Source organism: Salarias fasciatus, chromosome 6 (assembly GCF_902148845.1).
Source record: "Salarias fasciatus chromosome 6, fSalaFa1.1, whole genome shotgun sequence".
NCBI classification, from domain to species: domain Eukaryota; kingdom Metazoa; phylum Chordata; class Actinopteri; order Blenniiformes; family Blenniidae; genus Salarias; species Salarias fasciatus.
Window position 1 is genome coordinate 6,257,589 of NC_043750.1, and position 22,467 is coordinate 6,280,055.

A 22,467-nucleotide genomic window follows, 5' to 3' on the forward strand; every position below is an offset into this window, starting at 1 on the left:
ATCGTTGATTTTACCTCGCATTTAATTACCTTGAAACAGCAGAAAAACACACGAAGTCCACTGCGTCTTGAGTGGAAAATAAGAGACTGTCTTGTCGAGTCTCATTTCTTCCTGTCTTGTGTTTCCGTGCTGTATGTTAAGAACAGGTGTCACTGTTTTCCTACAACTCCCAGTGTTAACTGACCCCCCCGCCCAACCGTCCACCCACCCCACCCGCAAAACTACATCTGACTCCTCTTTACTCAGAAATCCACCCAACACGCCTTTCAACCTGTCCCACTCCAACAACCATTAAAGCAAACATCGTCCCTCCTCTTCTTCATTCTCTTCCCCGGTCCTCCCGGCTGGAGGTCCCGCTCGGTCAGTCCGTGGGGGTGAGGGCGCCCCAGACACCTTTAACCCTTTAAGTGCCCAGGCTACCCATCCGTCCTGCCACAGCGGAGGAAACACCTGCGGGACTGGTCATCCAAACCCCCCCCCCACCCCAACCCACTTGTCTCTTTTACCACCCAAAACGCACACACCCCCACACACACACTGACAGATGTCTATGTCTACCCGGAGGCACAGGTATTTAACTCTCCTTCCTCTGCACGACCCCGGGGAAAACAGCGGGAGGGACAGGGGGGGCATGCTGGGGCAGGGCGTGGCGGCTGGAATGATTAGACCAAGGCAGCATACAGATGGATACATATGAGTTAAATATGTACCTGAGACTGTTTGACAGTGTACGAAGATTAGAGAGCAGCTTGTTGGTGCATCCTCCTCAGCTCTGTAGGTCTGCAGATGCCCAGTGCATGCCTGCCTCAGTGGCTGCATGATCCTGAACTCCTTATGTGGTTGACGGCGTCACTCAGAACTACATCACAGGTACTTCATGTTACAGACTCCAGTTCGGTCTTTTCAGACTGTGAAAGAGTGCTAAGGAAACTGTGGCGCATGAACGATAACACATGAATGGCACTGTGAGATGCAGATTGGCTTCAGGTGGCACAACGTGACGTCCGGATGTGAAAACTGAACGCCAAAATGTATGAGAACTGTGTTATATATTGACTGATATCTTAACAGTGGCTCTGAGGCTGCCGGTTCTGTTGCAGCAAATGACATCAATGAAAAAAATAAGAATAAATCTCTGCGGTGTTTTCTTATTCTCAAAATCATAGTGATGGTGCACAGTGGTCATTTAAGTAAAACATGCATAATGCAGCGGATACAGGAGAAGTTTTTTGGACATTTCACAGTATTTTTTGCACCAAAAGGCTTCATTAAAATTGGCATTAGAAAGTTTTGTAATTTTTCTTAGTAAGAAAAAAGATTTTTTTGGGAAAATACAGACATTTTCATCATGTATACTCTGCACCACAACAAAGGAACACTTTAAAGTTTGAATTTAAAAAGTATCATGATTATATTATTATTATTAACCATTGATGGTTACGGTTCAGGACAGGCAATGCTGTTTCTGTGTGACTCTCAAAGAAAACTACTGAATATCGCCTTGATTTTAGCTAACGCCAGACTCCAGATCTCTATGGATGTGCAAAAGAAAAGGTACAGAACATAAACATAGTCTAAAAGAAGCATGGACATGCTTCCCGACATATGAGCTCAATCCCATATGAAAATGAGGCGATCATGAGGCGACATGATGTCCATGACAAATCAAGAGAAATGAAGACATTGGTAAATTATTAACAGGTTGAGGAAGGTGCACATACAAGAGTTTGACAGCTCAGGATACCAGAGAGTGGCGCCAGGACTTTGTGGTAATAAGTTACTTTGGCACAAGCTTCACGTTTTTTGGGTGAAGTTTAAGAACTTTACAAACCTGATTTACTTAAAAAAAAAAAAAAAAAAAAAAAAAAAACTTGTGGCAGAATTAAAAGAACAAGTTAAAGATTCTTTCTGTCAAGCAGAACAATGGCGGAACAACCATTTTTTGGAAGACCAGGATACTTTTACCCAATCGCTGGTCAGTCTATCTTCTAATGGCTGTGAGTAAAACACTCTGAGCAAGACACTCAGACACACTCACACCAATTTATTATCTATTAATTATCTAAAATCCGTGATTTTGGTCTGTGGTAGGAAACTGGAAAACCCACACGTCAAAACCTTTGATCTGATTGACTACAAATAGAAAATGTTCCTCCAAAGTGACTTATCAGCGCCAGTGCAGTGAGAAGAACTTTCCAAGCGAGGGGAAGCCATCTGTTTTGTGAGGTTAGACACAGGAAGTTGAAATCACTCCACTGCTGCACCCTCCACAGCATGACTCGCCGTGGAAAAGCAGAATGCCTCCTGCCCTCCGTCACTGGTTGTCCTGGTCCCTCTGCTTCTCACCATCTTTAGTGGCGCTGCACTCCACACTCTTCACCTCTTTAATCACCCTTTCCAGTCCCTTTCTAGGATGCTCTCACACCATAATCCTCCCCAACTTTGACTCTTTCCTCCACCGCTTTCTCTTCACAGTCTCTTTTCTCTTTCCCCGATCCCCTCTTCGCTCTCTCATCCGCATCAGGGCTGAGCTATACTGTACAGTTTTGCTTTAAGGGGCGAAGGCTTCACAAACACACTCACACACACACTCGTGAGATTTCACCTCGACGCATGATGTTGTTTAAACGCAGGTACAGCACAGAACCATTGTACCAAGGATTCTTTCTTAGCATGGTCTCAGTACAATGGATTCCGACTTTTATGGGTTTTCAGACACGACAGTTGCGCTTCTGGCACCTCTCATTCTCAGATAGACGCTGAATGGTAGTATCGTGACTGAGAGCTGCATGCAGTCGCAGTACTCTGTGAGAATGCCTCTCGCCTTCTATTAACGGTGTGCGTGTATGGGACAATACACACAAATCCTGGTTTCTTGAGTCTCCGCTGACGCCGGATGTCCTGAGCTGCGTGCCCATGCACTCTGACATGTCAAGAAAACCTGGAACCGGCCACTTGTAGCGACTTTAACCCTTGTTTTCTTCTACCCCCTCCGTGCAGATGTGCATGCAAAAGAGCTTTGATGAAAATCCCTACCAGATGATTGCAGATTTAATGAGAGCAATTTGTGCTGTAGGCCTGGTCTAATTGATCATTATGTTGTGATAAGATAAGAATCGGTGTAAATGGATGCAGCAATTGAGTTTCCTCCTCCAACCGTGAAGGTAATTCTTCATAAAGCTGGTAGCGCAGCAGGCCACAGCAAAAGACAGCCAGGAGGTAAGAAAGCCTCGTGCATCTCAAGCTCAGCCAGGGCCCGGATCCACGGAAACGCTCCCATTAAAGTGCATTAAAGTGCAGATCACAGTCAGATAACTGACTGGAAAGCAAGCTACATGTCTGGAGACGAATAGAAGACCAGGGCATTCAAAAGATGTTCTAGATATTCATATTTATGCACTTTTTTGATCATTGATGGCAGATGTAATATATGGTGGTGTATTTTCACTTCGGCTATTTTTAAATTGAACATAATCATGTGAAAACACACCAGTGGCACAATGTTTATTTAAATTCAGTCCATTCTGTTGGAAATCACTCCCACGTATCATCTTGAATTTGCTTCATGTTAAATAAAAACCTTTGACAGTTTGTGCATATTTTAGTTCTCCCATCATTTCTGAGACGTAAGTACTTTAAGAAGTCATCTGCATAAAAAAAGCATTGCTTTAAAAAAAAAGTGAGTTAATCAGACTTAAATATATTTTAGTTCTCACATGTGCTAAGTTTGGGCTACCCTACAGTTTGATAATAAAGTGACATATTTATTGGATTAATAATCTTAATTATATGCATCTTTACACATCTGACCATTGAAATACTGTTATTTAGTATTCCAATATGGAAAATTTTATTTTTTATTGACTTGCACAAAAAAATGTAAGTTTTGAGATGTCTTTTTATTTTGGTAGCAGGTATATTTAGCCTGTCTCTGCTTTTGCATACTGACCACTGATATCCTCAACTCTTACATCATTTTTTATACATAGAAAGTTATTACAAATTACCAGAAGGCAGAAAAATTAAATGACTGACTCAATGGAGTTTGTACCTTAAATATAGTCATACTTTGGGAAGATTACTTCTAGAGAACCTAGTAAGTGCCGGGTGTGTTACAACAAACCATTGATGTTCTTGAAGATCATGACCAAATCCAAGATGATTCGTTTTAGACTTTTTTTTTTTTTTTTCATTTTCTGGTTTGATACAAAAATCTGATCCTGAAACTTTGTGCTCACTGGTTTTTATTGAGACAATCTCCGTGGGAATAGATTTCTGTTGGTCCGATAAACACAACAAATTAATGAGCCTGCCTTGCATCACCTTATCATTAAATTACTGTGGAAAAAATTGGTTGTGATCGGACTGATTTGATGGGCTTTTTGAATCTCCTAAGACCAAAACAATGTGTATGAATCAAGTCCTTTATTTGAGTAGAGGCATGTTGAGACATTTTCCAACCTTTGGGTAGTTTAGGCATGTCATTAGGTCGTCATGGAGACAGGGATGGACGTGGGTGTGGTTTGATCAGTTTGTGTGTGGGTGGGCGGGGTGTATTTCGAATCAGGTATACCCATCTTGCTGTCCTTTCTTCTTTGTCTGTCTCTCATATGGATGTATTTTTTTCCTGTTTCTACCAAACCCCCTCTCTCTTTGTATTTGTCTTTGTCGGCCCCTCTATCTATCAATGTCTGTCTTTGTGTGTGTCTGTCTGTCTGTCTGTCTTTTGGTGTGTTTTCCCTCGTCCTCCTGCTTCCTTCTTCGTCTTCTTCTTCTCGTCCCCTCCTCTTCCTCTGTCTCTGTTGCTGTCACTGACTCTCGCTGTCTCCACCTTCGCTGAAACTCGACAGGACCACCACCCGGTAAAGTTCCTCCTCTGTCCTCCTCCTCCATTCTGTCCCCAGCTTTTCACCACCGGATCAAATTGGCTTCTCACTCTTTCTTTCTTTGTTCTTCTTGCTTCGTGCCCATTATCGCCGCACCAGTCTCCACCATCGTAACCCCACCGACTCACAGGAAACCAGCTCAGCACATCTGATTTGTTGCCCAGATGATTATTAGAAGTTGTAGTCATTTACAGCCAGCATGGTACTCCGCCCACATTCTGCCTTTTGGTTGAAATCCCTTAGCTTTATTTAAGCAGGATACATGTAAATTTCGATGTCTCCTTTCTTCAGCACTCCTGAATCTGATGGATATACTCTTACCAATCATCTAAGAAGGTCTAATAAAGAGTCTCCTCAGTTCAATCTGCTTAAACATGCAGGACAGGTAGGGATGCACCAATATCGTTTTCTTAAAGGACGAGTAGAAGTATGAGCACCAATTTTTAGCTACTCTGTACAGTATCGGTATTGGTGCATCCTTTAATATCTGTTACTGTTTTTCTCCGCATTTTTTAATCAAATTGCAAAAGCTAATAGTCCCAGTGAAACAAGTCCAGTAGTTTTTGTTTGAGTAGATCAGGGTGGTTATCATTTCTGCACTGACCAATAAAAAGAATTCTTACTTTACTTTTTATCCATCACTCTGTGTTAACTTTAGAATTTAGACCTATGAACACATCAATACTTTAAGTCATTGTTCAATTAGGACATCTACTTATCTTGAGTGTACAGCTGCGACCTTTCTTATTTTTCTACAGAGTCTTTAGTAATATTCAGTTTTTCCAAAACTCTGATTGTGGGTGGAGTATCGCTGAAAATGCTGTCAGGCTCACAGAGATGTTCGTGTGTGTGTGTGTGTGTGTGTGTGCGTTAGATCTTCCGTATGAGTGTGTTCCTGGGCTGTTATTAGATCCTGCCACCTTCGGCCCGACTGGCTTTACTTTAATACTCTAAAGCTGCTCTGATAGAGACACCTCAGTCCTGCCCGGCTTCAAAGGAAGAAACCCTATTGATTATCGACTGGATCTTGTGTGCACGCACACGTGCAAACACACACAAGGCTGCCAAGTCTCCGACTCGATCAATCTGCATCAAATTGAACCGTCTTGTGTCTTCTGTCACAGGTACTGAGTTCATAGTTAAAGACGGATGATGCCTCGTCCACTCAGACTTGGCCGGAATCCACATTTCTCCTGGTTTTTTTTCTGGAAAATGTTCATTTATGCCTTTTTTAAAATTATTTTAAAGAATATGGGCATACAAATCATGAGCAGACTGCCATGTTTTTGGCTCACAGCTCTTTTAAAGCACTCTACTGAAAAGGTTTACCTTGTTTCTACACCGAGTAACGTTTCGTCCAGTCGTTCTCATGACTCATATGACGTTGTTGTTGTTTATTTGTGTCCCGGCATGTGATGTTCTGGACATCACATGGCCTAAAAGTTTCACATAGCCTATGTTTATTGAAAAGAAACCCACAAAATAAAACATTAAAAACTGTATTTTTATAAAAAGAAGCTATGTGAAACCTATCTGAATGAATCAGCTAATCAGGATTATATCGGCATAATCCTACCTGTGTAATACTTAAAAGTCCACACTCATATTCTCACGTTACGAACGTCCATTTCCTTCGAAGAACTGAACAGAGTCTCACTGAAAAAAGAAAGAAAGAGGTTTGGCTGGGCACTCTGCCGGGAGCTGCCTGTCGATATGGAATGACTGAATGTTCCTTGTATGATGGTGAAGATGATGCCAACTGATGATGATGATGATGATGATGATGATGATGATGATGATGCTTCTCGATGTCCATGAAACCAAATGCTCAGACAGCTGGTGGCGCTGTCTCCCAGAGGTTTCATGTTTGACGCACACGTCAGATTTTCTTTCCTCTGCAGAAGAAGCGGCTGTGAGAGCGTTGCCTCTGTGTTACTGACTACCTGCAAGTCTCATGTCATGTGCTTGCTTCCACTTCGATTCTCACTGTCGAGGTTTAAGATCAGAATTTGTCTTTGAGGATATGTCCCTCACCCCGCCTCACTCTGTTCCGTCTCCCCGGTCCATTGCTCCGCCCTCTAACTTCTTTCTCGGTTGCTGTTTCTGTTCTCCGGCCGACCTCCAGGGGGAGCAGCAAAGGCAAAGACATCAGTATCATCAAATCTCTGCGTGTGCTGAGGGTGCTGCGTCCTCTGAAGACCATCAAACGTCTCCCCAAGCTGAAGGTAGGGTGACCGCACCACTCGAGAGAAAGTTTTCAGCCAGTCGAGTCGTCACATATCGAAGCTCTGACTTTGTGTCAACACCCAGATGAAGGTTTTTGATAAACGCCACCTTGTGCTCGGCAGGCCGTCTTCGACTGTGTGGTGAACTCCCTGAAGAACGTGCTAAACATCCTGATCGTCTACATGCTCTTCATGTTCATCTTCGCCGTGGTGGCTGTGCAGCTCTTCAAGGGTCGATTCTTCTTCTGCTCGGACGAGTCCAAAGAATTCGAGTGCGATTGCAAGTGAGTTTGAATTTCAGACACTCACATTTCTACCTAGAGGCAGATTCAAACCCATCAATATGAAGTGACGCAACTTACCATTGCACCACCGTATCGACCTGAAGCTCATTTTATCATTTCAGTTCATTTCACTTATGAGTGTTATACAGCCCATCTGAAGATGTATTTCTTGAAACTATTTAGTGGCCAGAAAAAAAACAAAACGAAAGGAAAAAATAAAAGGAAGACGAAAGGAAAGATAAGAAAAGGAAGACAGAAAATATAAAGGAGAAAAGACCAAAAAAAGTTAAAGAAAATAAATAAATATATAAAATAAATAAAAAAAAAATAGAATAAAGAAAGAAAGAAAAGAAAACAGGTAAATTTGTTTTTAGCCTTCATTTATGTGAAAATGTGAAAGAAAACCTTTTTTGGAAAAAACTTCTCTTTAAAGTTTGGATTTTCCCTTTATGCCCTCGGGTGTCCTCCAGCGGGGCTTGCCCCACACTTTGAGAACCACTGCTTTGAACAATAGTGGAAGAAATGTTGCACGGCACAAAAACAACTGTGCAGGTTTCCAGGTCTTTTTGGAGGAACACAGAAACAAATACATTAGTAAGCAAATGTGTTCCAGTTATTTGGTGAAATCAACAGAAAAGAGGAAAAGACTGAAACTGATGTGAGTTTGTTAGTGAGAATGAAAAAAAAAAAAAAAACAGCTTTTCTCTTGATATTCTGAGTTGTATCAGTGCTACCATCTACTGGAGGATGCTGGGAATTCTTGAAGCAACCAGTCGATGCAGAGTACTCAACCATCGTTTTTGATTTTTCACAATAAAACGAAAAAGAAAAAGATTAATGAGTGCTGATGTTTGGTGTTATTATGCAGCGACGTGTTTTATTAATTATTCCCACTGTAACTGTGCAGAATTATTACTTTAAATATTCCTTCCTTGTGTTTTCCTCCAGGGGCGAATACTTAGAGTATGATAGGGATGAAGTTGCAGCTAAGAAGCGGGAGTGGAAGAAGTACGATTTCCACTACGACAACGTGGCTTGGGCCTTGCTCACCCTGTTCACCGTCTCCACTGGAGAGGGGTGGCCGCAGTGAGTACGCCGAGGCCGCTCTGGACCCGAACGCTCGCCGTCTGGCGGGACGGTCCTGAGCGCCGTGTCCCCTGTGCTCCTCTCTTAGGGTGTTAAAGCACTCAGTGGACTCAACCTATGAGAACCAGGGCCCGAGCCCGGGATACAGGATGGAAATGTCCATCTTTTACGTGGTGTACTTCGTTGTCTTCCCCTTCTTCTTCGTAAACATCTTCGTGGCTCTCATCATCATCACCTTCCAGGAACAAGGAGATAAAATGATGGAGGACTATAGCTTAGAGAAGAATGAGGTGAAAGCTGCGTTCTTTTCACATTTGTGAAACACCAAACAGCCACATGTGAGGCTAATTGTCCTCCTGTACCGACCCCCCCCCCCCCCCCCCCCCCCACCGCAGAGAGCGTGTATAGATTTTGCCATCAACGCCAAGCCTCTGACTCGCCACATGCCGAAGAACAAGCTGAGCTTCCAGTATCGCATGTGGCAGTTTGTGGTGTCTCCGCCCTTCGAGTACAGCATCATGGCTCTGATCGCACTCAACACCATCGTCCTCATGATGAAGGTACGAGTCCCAAAAACTATGACACGAATTATTGTTGAATTCATGGTGATTTACTAGAATAACACCACAAGTGACTTAATGCATGAACCGGATTATCTAAAGGATTATTTTAACATGTTTTAGATGCAGTTTACACAGGAACAATGACATGGAAACTGAATGAAGTGTACATTAGCTCGGGTTCTCCGTTTTGGCCCCGTTTACACAACATTTCATCAGTTTTACATTTTTGTTTCAGAAAACTTTTGCGTTTATGCAGCAATGTTTGGAAAACGGTGTCCACTTCCAAGAAAACAGTTGAAACTCTGAAAATGATGCAGTTAGCATGGCAGGCCAGAAGTTTTGTAATGAAATCACCAGAGGCAGAGCGAGGGTCTCAGTACAGAGGGGGCGGAGCATTCTTGACAGGCCCTTATGATGGTAATTTTCCCATTCAAACAATCCCTCATGCTACCATCAAACAACACACTAATGCTCACTTTTATCGAGCCAAGCAAACCTATACGCCTCAGAAAGCAGAATAAAGTCACAAACCAGTTCACAACCTTGTTCTGAAGAACAAATACATGTACGCACGCACACACCCACCCACACACACACACACACACACACACACACACACACACACACACACACACACACACACAAATGCAGCCTGACAGGTGTCAATCTCAGAGCGTTCGCTGTCCATGGTGCTGAAAGCTCAGATAAAAACTCACTGGCTAAATCTGTACTATCTTTGATACAGTTTAAATATGAAATGAACACAGCTGGTCTAAAATTACACAGTCTATTCAGATAGATATAGACACAGCTATCTATATCTTTTGGAATTCACGTATATTAGAGAAAAATAGACTCGGCGGTCTCTTATAGTTGAGAGCAACACAAGGCACATTCAAATAGGCAGGTGTTTAAGACCACAGCATTCTGATAAAGATAATATTTTTGCAGGTTTCACTGACTCACCAATGGCTCCAATGTTAGGTTTTGGGTAGTACCGCTAGCGGCTAGCATAGTGTTTAGCATACTGTTTAACTTCCCTCCAAAGAGTTCAGATCAAGTGCAAAGAAAAAACTCGTTCATGACGCACAGCCAATCAGCGCTGGCTTACAGCTCTGATGCATTCAAGGACAGTCATAATGTAAGAATTGGCAAATTGGAGCCCACAATCATATGCGTATACCTTCTCGCACACACTGCACATTTTATTATAATAATTTATTTACGAGTAAATATGAACACGTCACATGAAACGGGGCCCTATGACCTTGTGGGCCCTGGGCGACCGGCCCCTTGCCCCCACTCTGGCTCCGCTACAGGAAATCACACACACGGGCATGGAGAACAATGGAAACATTTACACAGTTTAATAAAACTGAATTTGCAACATGGGAGAGTGAGAGAGTCACTGTGAAGACTGGACATAGGTCAAACTCCCAAAATTCAAAAGTTCAGTGGTAGAACAGTCCCTTCAAGATGACAGATTACCCTTATCACTGTTCATTAAAGGTAAAGTACTCATGATCAAACACTTTTTTTTCCTATTCTGCTAAAAAAAAAAAAAAATTCTTAAACAGTTCGACCTGCTCCTCATAAGGGGCTGCAAACACCCCAGTGTGTCGTGAATTGATATAAATTCCATAAATCCCCCACTTTTGCATCACAAACGGTGTAAATGACCAAAAGAAGCTGCTTTCAAGATTTTCACTTTCAGTCTGTGTTTTGTGTGTCGACAGTTCGACGGTGCCTCGTTGGCCTACGACAACGTCTTGAAGAACCTCAACATCGTGTTTACCACTTTCTTCTTCATGGAGTCGATCCTTAAGATCATCGCCTTCGGCCCTCTGGTGAGGCTCCTGCAGTGTCTGGGTTCAGCCAGTCTATAAGAACCAGTGTTTCCTCCCATTATTCATTCATAAAGCCGGTTATTTTAGTAGACAGATCTGGAGCATGTTCTTCCTGTCCCTGAAAAACCCGGAGTGCACCGTGTGGCACCGCAGTCACGCTATCGGCCTCCTCTCCGTCTCCATGGCAACAGCGGTGCTGCCGTTGTGTCCACCCCCGATGGACAGTAGCGGTGGGCTATACCTCTTAATGAAGTCTTCTTTTTTTTTCTTTTTTTTTTTTCTTCCTCTGTAGAATTACTTCAGAGACGCCTGGAACATTTTTGATTTCGTGTCCGTACTCGGAAGCATCACCGACATATTAGTGACTGAGATCTGGGTAAGTGCTGCCAAGGGTTCGCCCAAAGCGCCTCATTCATCGGCGAAATGACAGAAATCAGGACTGTGATAATGACGTGAAGACAAAACAGTTTGGTTTTGTGATATTCACAAGCACTTATTCAAATGATGTTCAAGACTTTGTGTTTTGAGATTGTTTAACAAATCATAAATTTTAAGTTGTTTGTGGTCATTTCTCCTGCACAATTTCTACTTTTCTTTCAGACATAAAATTCCAGAACGTGAATATACACTGACTGACCTCACAGCCATCAGCCTTTTGCAGTTTTATATGATCAGAAATTTATGGTCCCTTCAATATCAACGTGCATGTTATAAATGTTGCCAACAAAGTGACTGGACTTCGGAAAATTGTTTTGGTTGCAACAGGAAACTGTTGAAAGTAGAAAAGAGTAGAAAAGTCCAGCCAAAAATGACCAAAAACATCACAATCTTTCATCTGTTGAAGCATTTATATCTGTCACAAATCGTCCTGCACGTCACACATTCACCGGATATCGTGCAGCTCTGATATAGATAATCTGCTTGTTGAAATCATAGATCATAAATATAATGGATAGAGCTTCCGTGACGTCACCCATAGAGTTCCATAATCCCGTTCTGAAGACTTCGGCGAGTCCAGCAGGACGTCTCCATATCCAACATTTGAAACCGGATGTAAATGTGATTGGCCCAGCCTGTCATGTGACTGCATCACGTGGACAGAGGAGGCGCTGTGATAGGGCAATTTATGCAAAACTTTAGCTCGTAATATAAAATCAACACATGATTTATGTGAAAATCAGAGTCTGGTGAAGCAACACGGTTATAGAAACTAGTGATACAGGCCAAAACATGTTCTGAAACCAGGCGCCTTATATGTTTATTTGCACTCTGAAAATCGGCATTTTTGAATGGGTTCCAATGAGATCCAGGCTCTTTTTGAAACCAACATCATTGCCCCCTGCTGGAATAACCCCGGAATTACATCTTTTTTGCACTTCCGCATTATCTTCATGTTTTATGAGCGGAGGTTGGCGCCTGGTTGAAATCAGGCCTTTATTTGATGTGGCTGTGTTTCCACCACAACGTTTCCGGGTGAAATCAGAAAACTTCTTTTGCACTTTGGGTGCTGGTTTCCATGATGACGGTGCAAGCTCAAGTTTTCGAAAACGGCTCCCAAAGTGGAACTTTTTGGAAACACTTCCAACCCCGTCTCCATGTAAATGGAGGAGTGTGCAGCTTTTCTGAGATGTCACTGCACATACAGTAAATAGTTCTTCTGCACGACTAGATGAAGAATAACAATGGCGACCTCCAGAGTGTCATAACTCCCAGTCCAGATTCTCCTGGTCCCAGTCCAGGTCCACATACCTCGTCCCATATGGACATTTAGCCTTTTTAGCTTCTGTTGCGTTTATCCAGATGAATGAAAACACTGTTCTTGTTTGACATGTTGAACTGTATGTCTGTGTGTCGCATTAGTTTGATATAAATGTTCAGTGGCGGTTTCAGCCTCTCTCTGTTGTCCAGCCGACATGTTTTCTTTGTCTTGCTGTTACTCTTCCTGTCGTTCAGACTGACCGCATTAGGAGTAATGAAGCTGAGTGTTACAACAAAGCACACAACTTTAGCACTTCATGCTGCACTCAAGCATCTAAGGAAATTTAGAAAAAAACCTTTCTGTGAGGAAAACAGTTGGAAAACCCAAACAGCTTACAGATGCTTAATATTAGGAATTACAGTCTCGCTCCATAGTGTATTATTGTCAAACCATCTTCTGTCTGTTTATTCATGCTTGTCATTAGTTTGCAGCTTTACAGGAAACAGGAAGTAAAACAAAAATTACCAAATTTGGTATAAGGTTATAAATAATGTAATAATGGTCAATAACTTCATATTTTTTTTCGCCTAGTCTATATTTGTAATAAAACCAAAACTGTTGATCGGGTTGTTTATTGTGTTGATGATAGACGTGATGATGCTGTTATCACAAACGTTATAAGATTTTTTTCATTGGCTGGTTTTCAGGGTGAGTTTGGGCTGGTTGGACTGGCATCAGTCGGAGGCTGAACAGTCCGAACAGTTGAAGTGTTTTTTTTTGTACTGACGCTCATAATGACTCCGTCTTCCTCTTCTATCTCTTTACATGCTTTCTTTAAACCTCTCTACTTTGTTGGCGCCCTTCGCCCCTCCCACTCCCTCCTCTGAAAAAAAAAATCCATCCAATCAAAATGCACTATGAAATCCTTCATCGTGTTCTCCATCCGTTGCTGCGCCATGACGTGTGGTGGTGGTGCTGTGATGATGATGATGATGATGATGATGATGATGATGATGGCGATGGTGTGTGTTTCGCCCCCATGCCCCCGCCCAATAAAACACACGACCAACCTCCTCCTCTTCCTCCTTATCCTCCTGCTCCCCCACGGCAATATCTCTCACCCACTCACGATTTACTACAACATAAACTCTCAAATCAACAACAACAACAACAAAACCTCCCTCTGCCATTCATCTTTCTACATCTTCGCACATGTAGGATCCGGTTGGTTTGTTATTTATCTCTCAAAGCTTCTGCTGCATCCTCATTGGCCATGTGTCCTGTCCCCCCCACCCGTCACCCCCACTGTCCAGACTCCCCCACAGTCCCGTGCATGTGCTGTCTGAATGACGATCCTTCAAAATCCTTGTATGTGAAGACATGACAAGGTGACATTTCAATTTGATCGATTTGGTGTAACAACATGCTACAATAAGAGACACATTCACTGTTCTCATTACAGAAGAATATTTTATTCACTTTAGCTTTAATGAAGAAACAGAACTGAGCTAAATACAGCAAAAATACCCAAAACAAATAGTGTCATGATGATAAGAAAACAACAGAAGTATCATACTGAAACCAATCATAGTATCGTGTCTTAGCATCATGTTATTCATGATTCTAACAAACAACAGTCGTATCATGAATAAATAAAGTGTGATAGAGTTAGAAAACGTTAGCAGTATCATGACAGTCTCAGAATTCACCAGAATCGCCACAATCTGTTTAGAAGGCGATATTGGAATCATGATTCCGGGTTCTCATGACAGTTTCTCGCGACAGTTGTTGAACGCACTAAGCTTAGAAAGCGTCTCTTGCTTCTAGTGACACTCAGTGAATGTTTGAAATGAACTGAAGGATGTGCTGGGTCCCAGCGGCCCCCGCTGGTCTGCATGTGGACCAGTCTGCTGCCATGCACAACCATGCCTGCACTGGAACTGCTCGCTGCTCCTTCCTCCTCCTCCTCCTCCTCATGTGCCTCTTCCTGCCTTGCCTGTCATCCACAAGTGCTAGAGCCTCAGCAGGGAGTTTGGCTGTTGTATATTCAACATTCCTCCATGTGACGCTGCAAAAAGAAAAAAAAAAAGACTGAATAAGTTCCTCAGCTGGAATAATTCATTTTCACCTTTTAATTTTCTAACACGCTGCATTTTTGCCACCAACTAGCAAATCAGATTTTTCTAAGTGTGAAGTATGAAAATGATATGATAAGAAGAAACAGTGTTGACGCACCAGCAGAGACATTAAAGATTAGAATAAGATCAGAGATTCATTGAGCTCAAATCCACGATGAGCGGCTGATCGGTTTGGATAAATATTAGAAAATCATCAAACTCAGTGTCACAAACAAACCGGAGCCAAGCTCCTTCTGCCAGAGTGTGTGTGTGTGTGTGTGTGTGTGTGTGTGTGTGTGTGTGTGTGTGTGTGTGTGTGTGTGGCTGACAGGCAAAGTGCACCGTGCTCCATCTTGTGTGGCCTGCTTGCCCCCCAGATATCAGTGCATTTGGTTCTCTTAAAAAAAAAAAAAAAGCCTTCTGCTCTACCAGATTGGATGATGACCTTTAAACTCTTTGAATTGAGTTTCTTCTTTTTTTTGTCACCTTTATTATTACCTTTTTTTGTTTTGTTTTGTTTTGTTTTAATCTTTTCTCTGTCTTTGCTTCATTTGTTCTTGTATCTCCTGAGAGGCATTGTGTGTTTGCAGTGGGATAGCTTTTGTTGGTTTGGACTTCTTCTTCTCTCCGTCCTGGTTTTTGTGTTCGGTAGCGGAAAGCCGCGCGGGCCTCGCGTCTTTTCGCAGGACTGACTGTGTTCTCCCTGTGCGACGTAGAACAACTTCATCAACCTGAGCTTCCTGAGGCTCTTCAGAGCCGCTCGGCTCATCAAGCTTCTGCGGCAGGGAGAGACCATCCGCATCCTGCTGTGGACCTTCATCCAGTCCTTCAAGGTATCGGCTCGTCGGCGGACGTGGTCTCAGAGTGTGGACGGATCGCACTGATGAATCTTAACTTTCTGTGCTCCGGTAGGCTCTGCCGTACGTGTGTCTGCTCATCGCCATGCTCTTCTTCATCTACGCCATCATCGGCATGCAGGTGAGTGCTGCTGGCGTTAGAGTTCACTTCTTGACTGAAGATCTCTTTCTGCCTGTTGTGTTGAGTTGCTTGTGCAGCTCTGAGGTGAAGTAAATCTCTTCCGTAGGAGGTAGAACGGCTCACAAGTACAGAATATGGAGAGGGACGGAGCAACTTGTAAAGAATATTCCATTGCATTTACTGAACCTGCAATTAATGTCAAACATTCTAAATTTTTACTGTGTGTATCACCTGAGAAAGTGTTGAGATAACTTCCACAACTATGTCAAGTCTCAACAAACGGTCCAAGAGGCTTGACCAGTTAGCCACGGTACACTGTACAAACCAGCAGCGGCATAAGAGACACAACAGTCCATCGCAGTGAGCAGGCGAACTGTCCAGGGTCCTGAATGACCCATAGGTTAGCCGGGACTGGCTCTGGCACCGCTCCAGGTCCAAATCAAACAGAGCTGTTTTCAAAGCGCTCTTCATTTCGTGTGAGGGTTGCATCAGACAATCTGTCTGAAATGGATCTTCATCAAGACTTTTCTAGAAGAGATGCGTGTCTCAGAGGACAGCCAGCACCTTCCCTCTCCAGCTCCCGGTGTAGGCCTGTTGTTGTTAGCAGCCTGAACTGTTGACCAGGGAGTGATGGAGCAGATGCATTGCTCCTTTTACTTCAGCAACATAATCAGATCTTACTAACTCACTTTGAATCCCCCTGTTACACCGGGGTTCGTCTTGACATTTCAGGCCCGGTCTTGACATGGCCACAACATTATTCCATGTTGACCTTTCCACGCCACCCTGCTGAGTTTCTGATAGCAGCTTGTAAATACAGGGCTAACCAACCACGATTCTCGATGGTTTCGCTGCTGCTTGAGCCCCAAAACACAGAGTTTCTGGAAATGCCTTATTAAGAGGTAAACATGACTTATCAAGATGTTTGACTGTTACGTTTCTGTTTGTGCAGTCAAATTCTGGCGGTATCTCTTTGATACCTGACTGGATGATAAATACTAAAGTCACCTGTTGTCGGAGCGCTGCTCAGCACAGTTCTTCAGCTCTTTCTTCATCGTCTGTTTACCGTATTCCTGTTTTCATATTGTCGTCTTCCATTTTCATGCTTGTAAAGTTGTTCTTGCAACTTTAATGTTCTCGTGCTTTCAAGTCAGATGACAAACAATCTGTGAGTTGAAATTTCAGTTTGACAATAAACATCAGGAAGACTGAATGCTTGTCTAATCTATTTGAGCTTTTAATGTCACCGCACATCCCCTCAGATGTCTCCTGGCGTTGTGGCTGTGAACTAGGTTCACAACACATACAGCCCTGATGCAGGACTTCCAGAGTAGAAGGGACTGGAATCGGTTGGTGATAACATTTATCCAAATGTGGACGACCTGAGTTTCCCTTGGTGAGAACAAGTGGAGGGATCAAAAACAGATTTCAGACACGCTGGTGCAGGCAGCTCCGCAAAGAGGAAAATGAGGAATCTGCCGTGGAAGAAGTGTCTGCCAGTAATCTGTGAAACAGATGTGCAAAACTTCATGGAGTTTGAGGGAATTGGTAAAAAAAAAAAAAAAGAATACTCTTTTCCTTAAAGAAGGAAAGATTTGTTGTCTGAATGTTTGAATTTCTGTTTAAAAAAAAAACTGCAACAGCTTCTGTTGTGACCTCAAGTTCCTGCTACTGTTTCCTGTTTCAGTTGTTCGGGAATGTCTCTCTGGACGACGACGATGAGGACGCCCTCGACGAGCACAACAACTTCCGGACCTTCATCATGGCCCTGATGCTGCTGTTCAGGTGACGCAGACCCGCTGGGTCCTTCTGGTCGCCCAGGTCTCGTCACCTCTGCTTCCCTGAGACGGTAAATTAACGGCGTTTCTACTCCTGCAGGAGCGCTACGGGTGAAGCCTGGCATGAGATCATGTTGGCTTGTCTGGGCGGGAAGCAATGCGACCCGGCCTCAGGGAACACAGAAGCCGAGTGTGGAAGCACCTTCGCCTACACCTACTTCGTCTCCTTCATCTTCCTCTGCTCGTTTCTGGTGAGGCAAACCAGCGAATGCCTCGTTAACTGTTTAAGGCCCCATTCGTGTGACATTACAAGTAGAAAGGTTTAAGTTCTGCATTTTTGTTTGAGAAAAGTTTCCCATTTACACAGTGACACTTTCGCATTCTTGCTCCAGATGCTGAATCTGTTCGTGGCCGTCATTATGGACAACTTCGAATATCTGACCAGAGACTCGTCCATCCTGGGGCCACATCACCTGGACGAGTATGTAAGGATATGGGCCGAGTACGACCCCGCCGCCTGGTGAGTGACACACCCCAACACAGAGGCGGTTTCACCACCCTGAACATGTATAACAAATACCTACAAACACACATGAGGTGTAAAGCGCCTCGCATGTCGTCCAGAACAGCAGAAAGGATGGAAGCAATGTGCATGTAAGGTCAGAGATCCAAGCACAGGCGGAGGTTATTAGAATCATCAGGATACTGATGGGAAAGAGTAACTAAACAGACATTTATGTAACTGGGAATTCAGAACGTAAGCAGTTTGGAGGTGGGAGAATTCACCAGAAGCTGGGTGTTGCCAGCAGCCTTTTAAAAGCCTTTAATAAAATAGTATGATTAATGCATGATGCTTCAACTCATATGGTTGGATCACATTTTTTGTTGCAAGCTAACCCACAGGCCAGCCTAAAGTAGTCTGGATATTTGTTTCCTCTCTCTGCTGATAAGATTTTGCACATGGAACTATAATTTCTTGGCCATTTATGATCCCTAGATTTATTTAAAATAGAGCTTAACGCCTCCAGATTAGTCATTATAGCTTCCAAAAGTTGAATTGTCCATTCAGAAGCACGATCAATGAATAAAAAATAGAAAAATACTGAGATACGTGAAACAATCGCACAGGAAGTACACACTCAGGGATTGTTGGATTCAAGATTTGAATCCAGATGTTTGGAGAAACACAGAACAGACGCCTGTCGCAGACTCTTGAATGTAAAGTTAACCCTTGACTTTTTCTCTCCCCCTGAGACGAGGCAGGAGCCAGTGTCTCGCTCTCACCGGCGACAGTGAACAGGATCTGCACTGTACCATAATGACAATTAAACACAGGACAGTAAAGGCCAAAGCTTATCTGGCCTCAATCCTGTCCATCTGCTTTTCTTTTCTTTTTTTCTTCTCTTTTTCCTTTATTATTATTATTATTTATTTATTGATTTATTTATTTTAGTTTGTACACAGTTCAGATGAATGTAACCCCTCCTTCTCCCTCTTCTCCTCTCTGGAAATGTGTGTGTGTGTGTGTGTGTGTGTGGAAGGTTTTCTCAGTGTAAATGAATGCCCTCTTCTCCTTCTTCCCTTCTCTCTCTCTTTCTGCCTGTATTTGGTGTCTTCCCTCGCCTAACCTCCCCTCCTTGTATTTTTCTTGCAGCGGGCGCATACATTATAAGGATATGTACAGTTTATTGCGAGTTATCTCCCCTCCTCTGGGCCTTGGCAAGAAATGCCCACATAGGGTGGCCTGCAAGGTTTGGACCAAACCCCTAAAGCACAAACTCTAAACGCAACCTGCTCGCCTTTTAAGAGACTGGAATGAATGTCGCTCTATCACTTTGAGAACGAGTTCTTTCTTCCTTCAGCTTTTTGGTTTGGTTTTTCTGTTCGGGTTTGCATTATCCACCTGTTTTAAGCTCATTTCACCATCGAGTCATTCTCCTTTGGGGGTTATTCTGTTGTTGATGCATTCTGACATGACGATGAGAATGTTTGGGACAATGCAGAAATGGACACACACACACACACACACACACACAAAACACACACACTCTTGCACATGCTCTTTTACCCACACACATACACACACACGCATGAGGTGGTGCACTGCACTTGCTATTGTCTTCTGACTGAACGCTGGGAAACTTCCACTGATGTGTTCACTTTCTGAATGGAGTATTCTGTAAACAGTAGATTCTAGACTTCCAGTCAGCCATTGTCTTTGATTTCTGCTTGCTGTCTAATTTTGCCTGGGCAGAAAATGGTTGAGCAATGTGCATTGTTCTTGTTTGAGTTTGGGTTTTTTTTTTTGGGAGGTGCGGGTTACTAAGGTGCAGAGACACGTGCAGAAAGGGTTTGGCCTGAATACAGTCGTCCGCTCGGTAAATCCCGGCTACGTCGGTGTTTCTAGATGTGTGTCGTTGACCTGCAGCCGAAAACTGGCCCCCCCTTAGTCTAATAACCTTCATTTTGGAGGTAAAACTGAAAATTTGGACACTGAATGGAATATTAATATTGTACACCGGGGGTTCAAACATAGGGCCCGTGGGCCAAAAACTGGCCCCGAAACTACAACGAGTTTGTTATCCCAGATGTAGACCTTCTGAATGTTGGCATAACTGCTCGCAAGACAAAAGGAAAATTTAAAGTTGGAATTATCTTGTTATTTTGTATTTCCAGCCCAGGTGAGCTTGAATTTTACCTCATATGAACCGAACACCACTGAACTGAATCACAATGTGTTGGAGCTTTACAACATGTTCAAGACCATTCCCTATCATTGAAACACCAAATGATTCTTTCTTTGCACAGAAAAAAAAAAGAAATATTAGAAAATTGCAATAAATAAAATGACTGTGCACAAGAGGAGAGTGGAATGAAAAGAAAAATAACAATGAATGAAGGAACACAAATAACAATGAGTTAATAAAGACAGCCTCAACATGTCAGCTCAGAATCAGTGGAGAAATTCAGCCTGAAAATGTTGAAAAGAGGAGAACCATTTAAATGGTTTGTCCATGATGGAAAATTGATGTTTGACGGTACGAAAGAGTCTTGAATCAAAGTGTTCGGGGTTCCTTGTTGGGTCAGGATGAATGTCTGATGATCACAGGAAACTGTAGCGAAATTAGTTTATTCCTTTTTAAATAAATAAATCACCTCTACTCTGTAAAAACTGAGCATTATGCATGTTTTTAAGTAGATATGAAGATAAGAAGGCATTATAATCTTTATTAAAGACCAGAGTGTGTCTTGTCTGTCATAGTTTTTGGTGCCCTAATGAACCAAATCTCTCCTCATTTCTCCTCATTTGACCTGAATAAACCGGCCCGTATCAAAACTGCAGGTTTTGGCTCATGTCTGGAATCGACTGTTTGAAGCTGTGGGATGTAATTCACCTTAAAGCCACAATTTGTGGATTATCATATCTGCTTCTGAATCCATAAGGTCCAACACATGGTGACTTTAGGAATCATGGGAATCAGAACAAGCAGCTTGTACTCTCTGAAGGGAACGTAACCGGCTGCAGAGCGCTGTAAAAATCCGGCCAAATCCGCTCTGTTCGTGGCTCCGGTTTTATGGGAAAAGAAGGAAAGGGGCAGGGTGTGTGTGTGGTCCGGGGCAACGACTCTGGACTTCCAAAATAAAGGTCTTGTGTCCACCAGGCACCTCTCAACATCGACCTGCGTCCACAGATACTTGTGGGAGGAAGTGCTGGTCGGTTATGTTTTACAGTCACAGTGACAGAAAATAACCCAGTTAGTTCAGGCTTCAGATTTCTACTGTTGAGTATTCATGTGGCGTCTGCCTGATGCTACACCAAAATTAGATTCCTTTCTGTAGTGTTCTCATGCTTCTTTACACACATTGAGCACAGTGGTGTTGTGGAAAAAGGAGGCCACTCATATGACCGCCTGAAAATGGAATTAATGTCATCTTAATAGGATATTCATTTATATTCTACAGTAAGACTGTTAGACGCTCATAAATGGGCTCAGTGGGATACAGAAACATTGACTTTGTTTAAAGGGGGGTTAATATGTCATGAATTTAGAAGAAAATGAGAATAATTGGTCAATAATATGAATTTATTTTTTACATTTTTACAAAGACTCAGAAAAATTCTAAATCTAAAATCTAAATATTTTTATTAGTAAATAATAAGGTTTCCTGCAACTTGCAGACTGATGACAGAACCTGATGGGCTCTCTGTTAAAGCACCGAAACTTGACTTCCAATATTTTATTCTCGTTATTAAAAACATTTTATCCAGAGTGAGTCCTCAGTGTTCAAATGTTCAAGCTAAAGTTTATTGTCAGACATACTGTACATTAGAAAACATGTTTCTGTACCATGAAATTCTTTCTCTGCTATCCACAGAGAATGCCAACAGTAAAAAAAACACATAAAAGAGCCTGTAGAAGAAACTTTCATTCAAAAAACTATGAGCAAAACAATGCAGAATTAGGTGAAGCATATCTGTGGCAGCAGTGTGAACAGCGTACGGCCGTCATCCTGCCAGCTGTGGGGTTGGTGGCGTGATGGAGTGAACAGCGCTCCGTCCCGCGCTCGCTCTGGAGGCCAGGCCGTGAACGGAGGTTCTTGGTGGACGCGCAGCCTCAGTAAAAACAGACTGCATTGACTTGTCGACTCACTTCCGATCTCCGCAGCGGCGCTTTTCTTTGCCTGCTAAGAAGCCCCGCTGCCAGTTCTATCCGAGCGGCGAAAGAGGGCAAAAACCTCCGATTCCAAATGAAAGCAAAACAGGCCAAATCCCCTTTTCACCTCGCATAGAACGGCATCTCCAGAGCAACTAACTAAACTCAATAACTCCTCCAACCCTCTCCGACCTCCTCCTCCCAACCCCCTCCCCCCTCTCCTCCACCCATTTATTTTTTTAACTGTATGACAGACCAGAGCTAGGGCTCCTGGTGAACACGCCCCCTCGTGCTCTCTCGTTCTCTTTCTTTCTCTTTTTCTCTCACCACAGCAACCACATATCCACAG

General features: G+C 43.0%; 1 protein-coding gene across 27 annotated transcripts in view; it reads left to right on the forward strand.

Annotated features, from left to right (window-relative positions):
- The window catches only part of cacna1ab (calcium channel, voltage-dependent, P/Q type, alpha 1A subunit, b), a 189,071-nt gene that overhangs the window by 130,322 nt on the left and 36,282 nt on the right, over nt 1-22,467 (forward strand). For 18 of the 27 annotated variants that reach the window (XM_030093301.1, XM_030093296.1, XM_030093303.1 and 15 more), the window contains 14 exons: nt 4,851-4,862; nt 7,012-7,111; nt 7,235-7,395; nt 8,344-8,481; nt 8,570-8,771; nt 8,877-9,041; nt 10,781-10,891; nt 11,184-11,267; nt 15,424-15,540; nt 15,620-15,685; nt 17,373-17,470; nt 17,564-17,714; nt 17,856-17,983; nt 19,118-19,214. In XM_030093301.1, coding sequence (XP_029949161.1) covers nt 4,851-4,862; nt 7,012-7,111; nt 7,235-7,395; nt 8,344-8,481; nt 8,570-8,771; nt 8,877-9,041; nt 10,781-10,891; nt 11,184-11,267; nt 15,424-15,540; nt 15,620-15,685; nt 17,373-17,470; nt 17,564-17,714; nt 17,856-17,983; nt 19,118-19,214 — 1,630 coding nt within the window. The remainder of the gene's footprint in view (nt 1-4,850; nt 4,863-7,011; nt 7,112-7,234; nt 7,396-8,343; nt 8,482-8,569; nt 8,772-8,876; nt 9,042-10,780; nt 10,892-11,183; nt 11,268-15,423; nt 15,541-15,619; nt 15,686-17,372; nt 17,471-17,563; nt 17,715-17,855; nt 17,984-19,117; nt 19,215-22,467) is intronic. The other 9 variants (XM_030093304.1, XM_030093321.1, XM_030093307.1 and 6 more) reach the window with 3 other exon arrangements.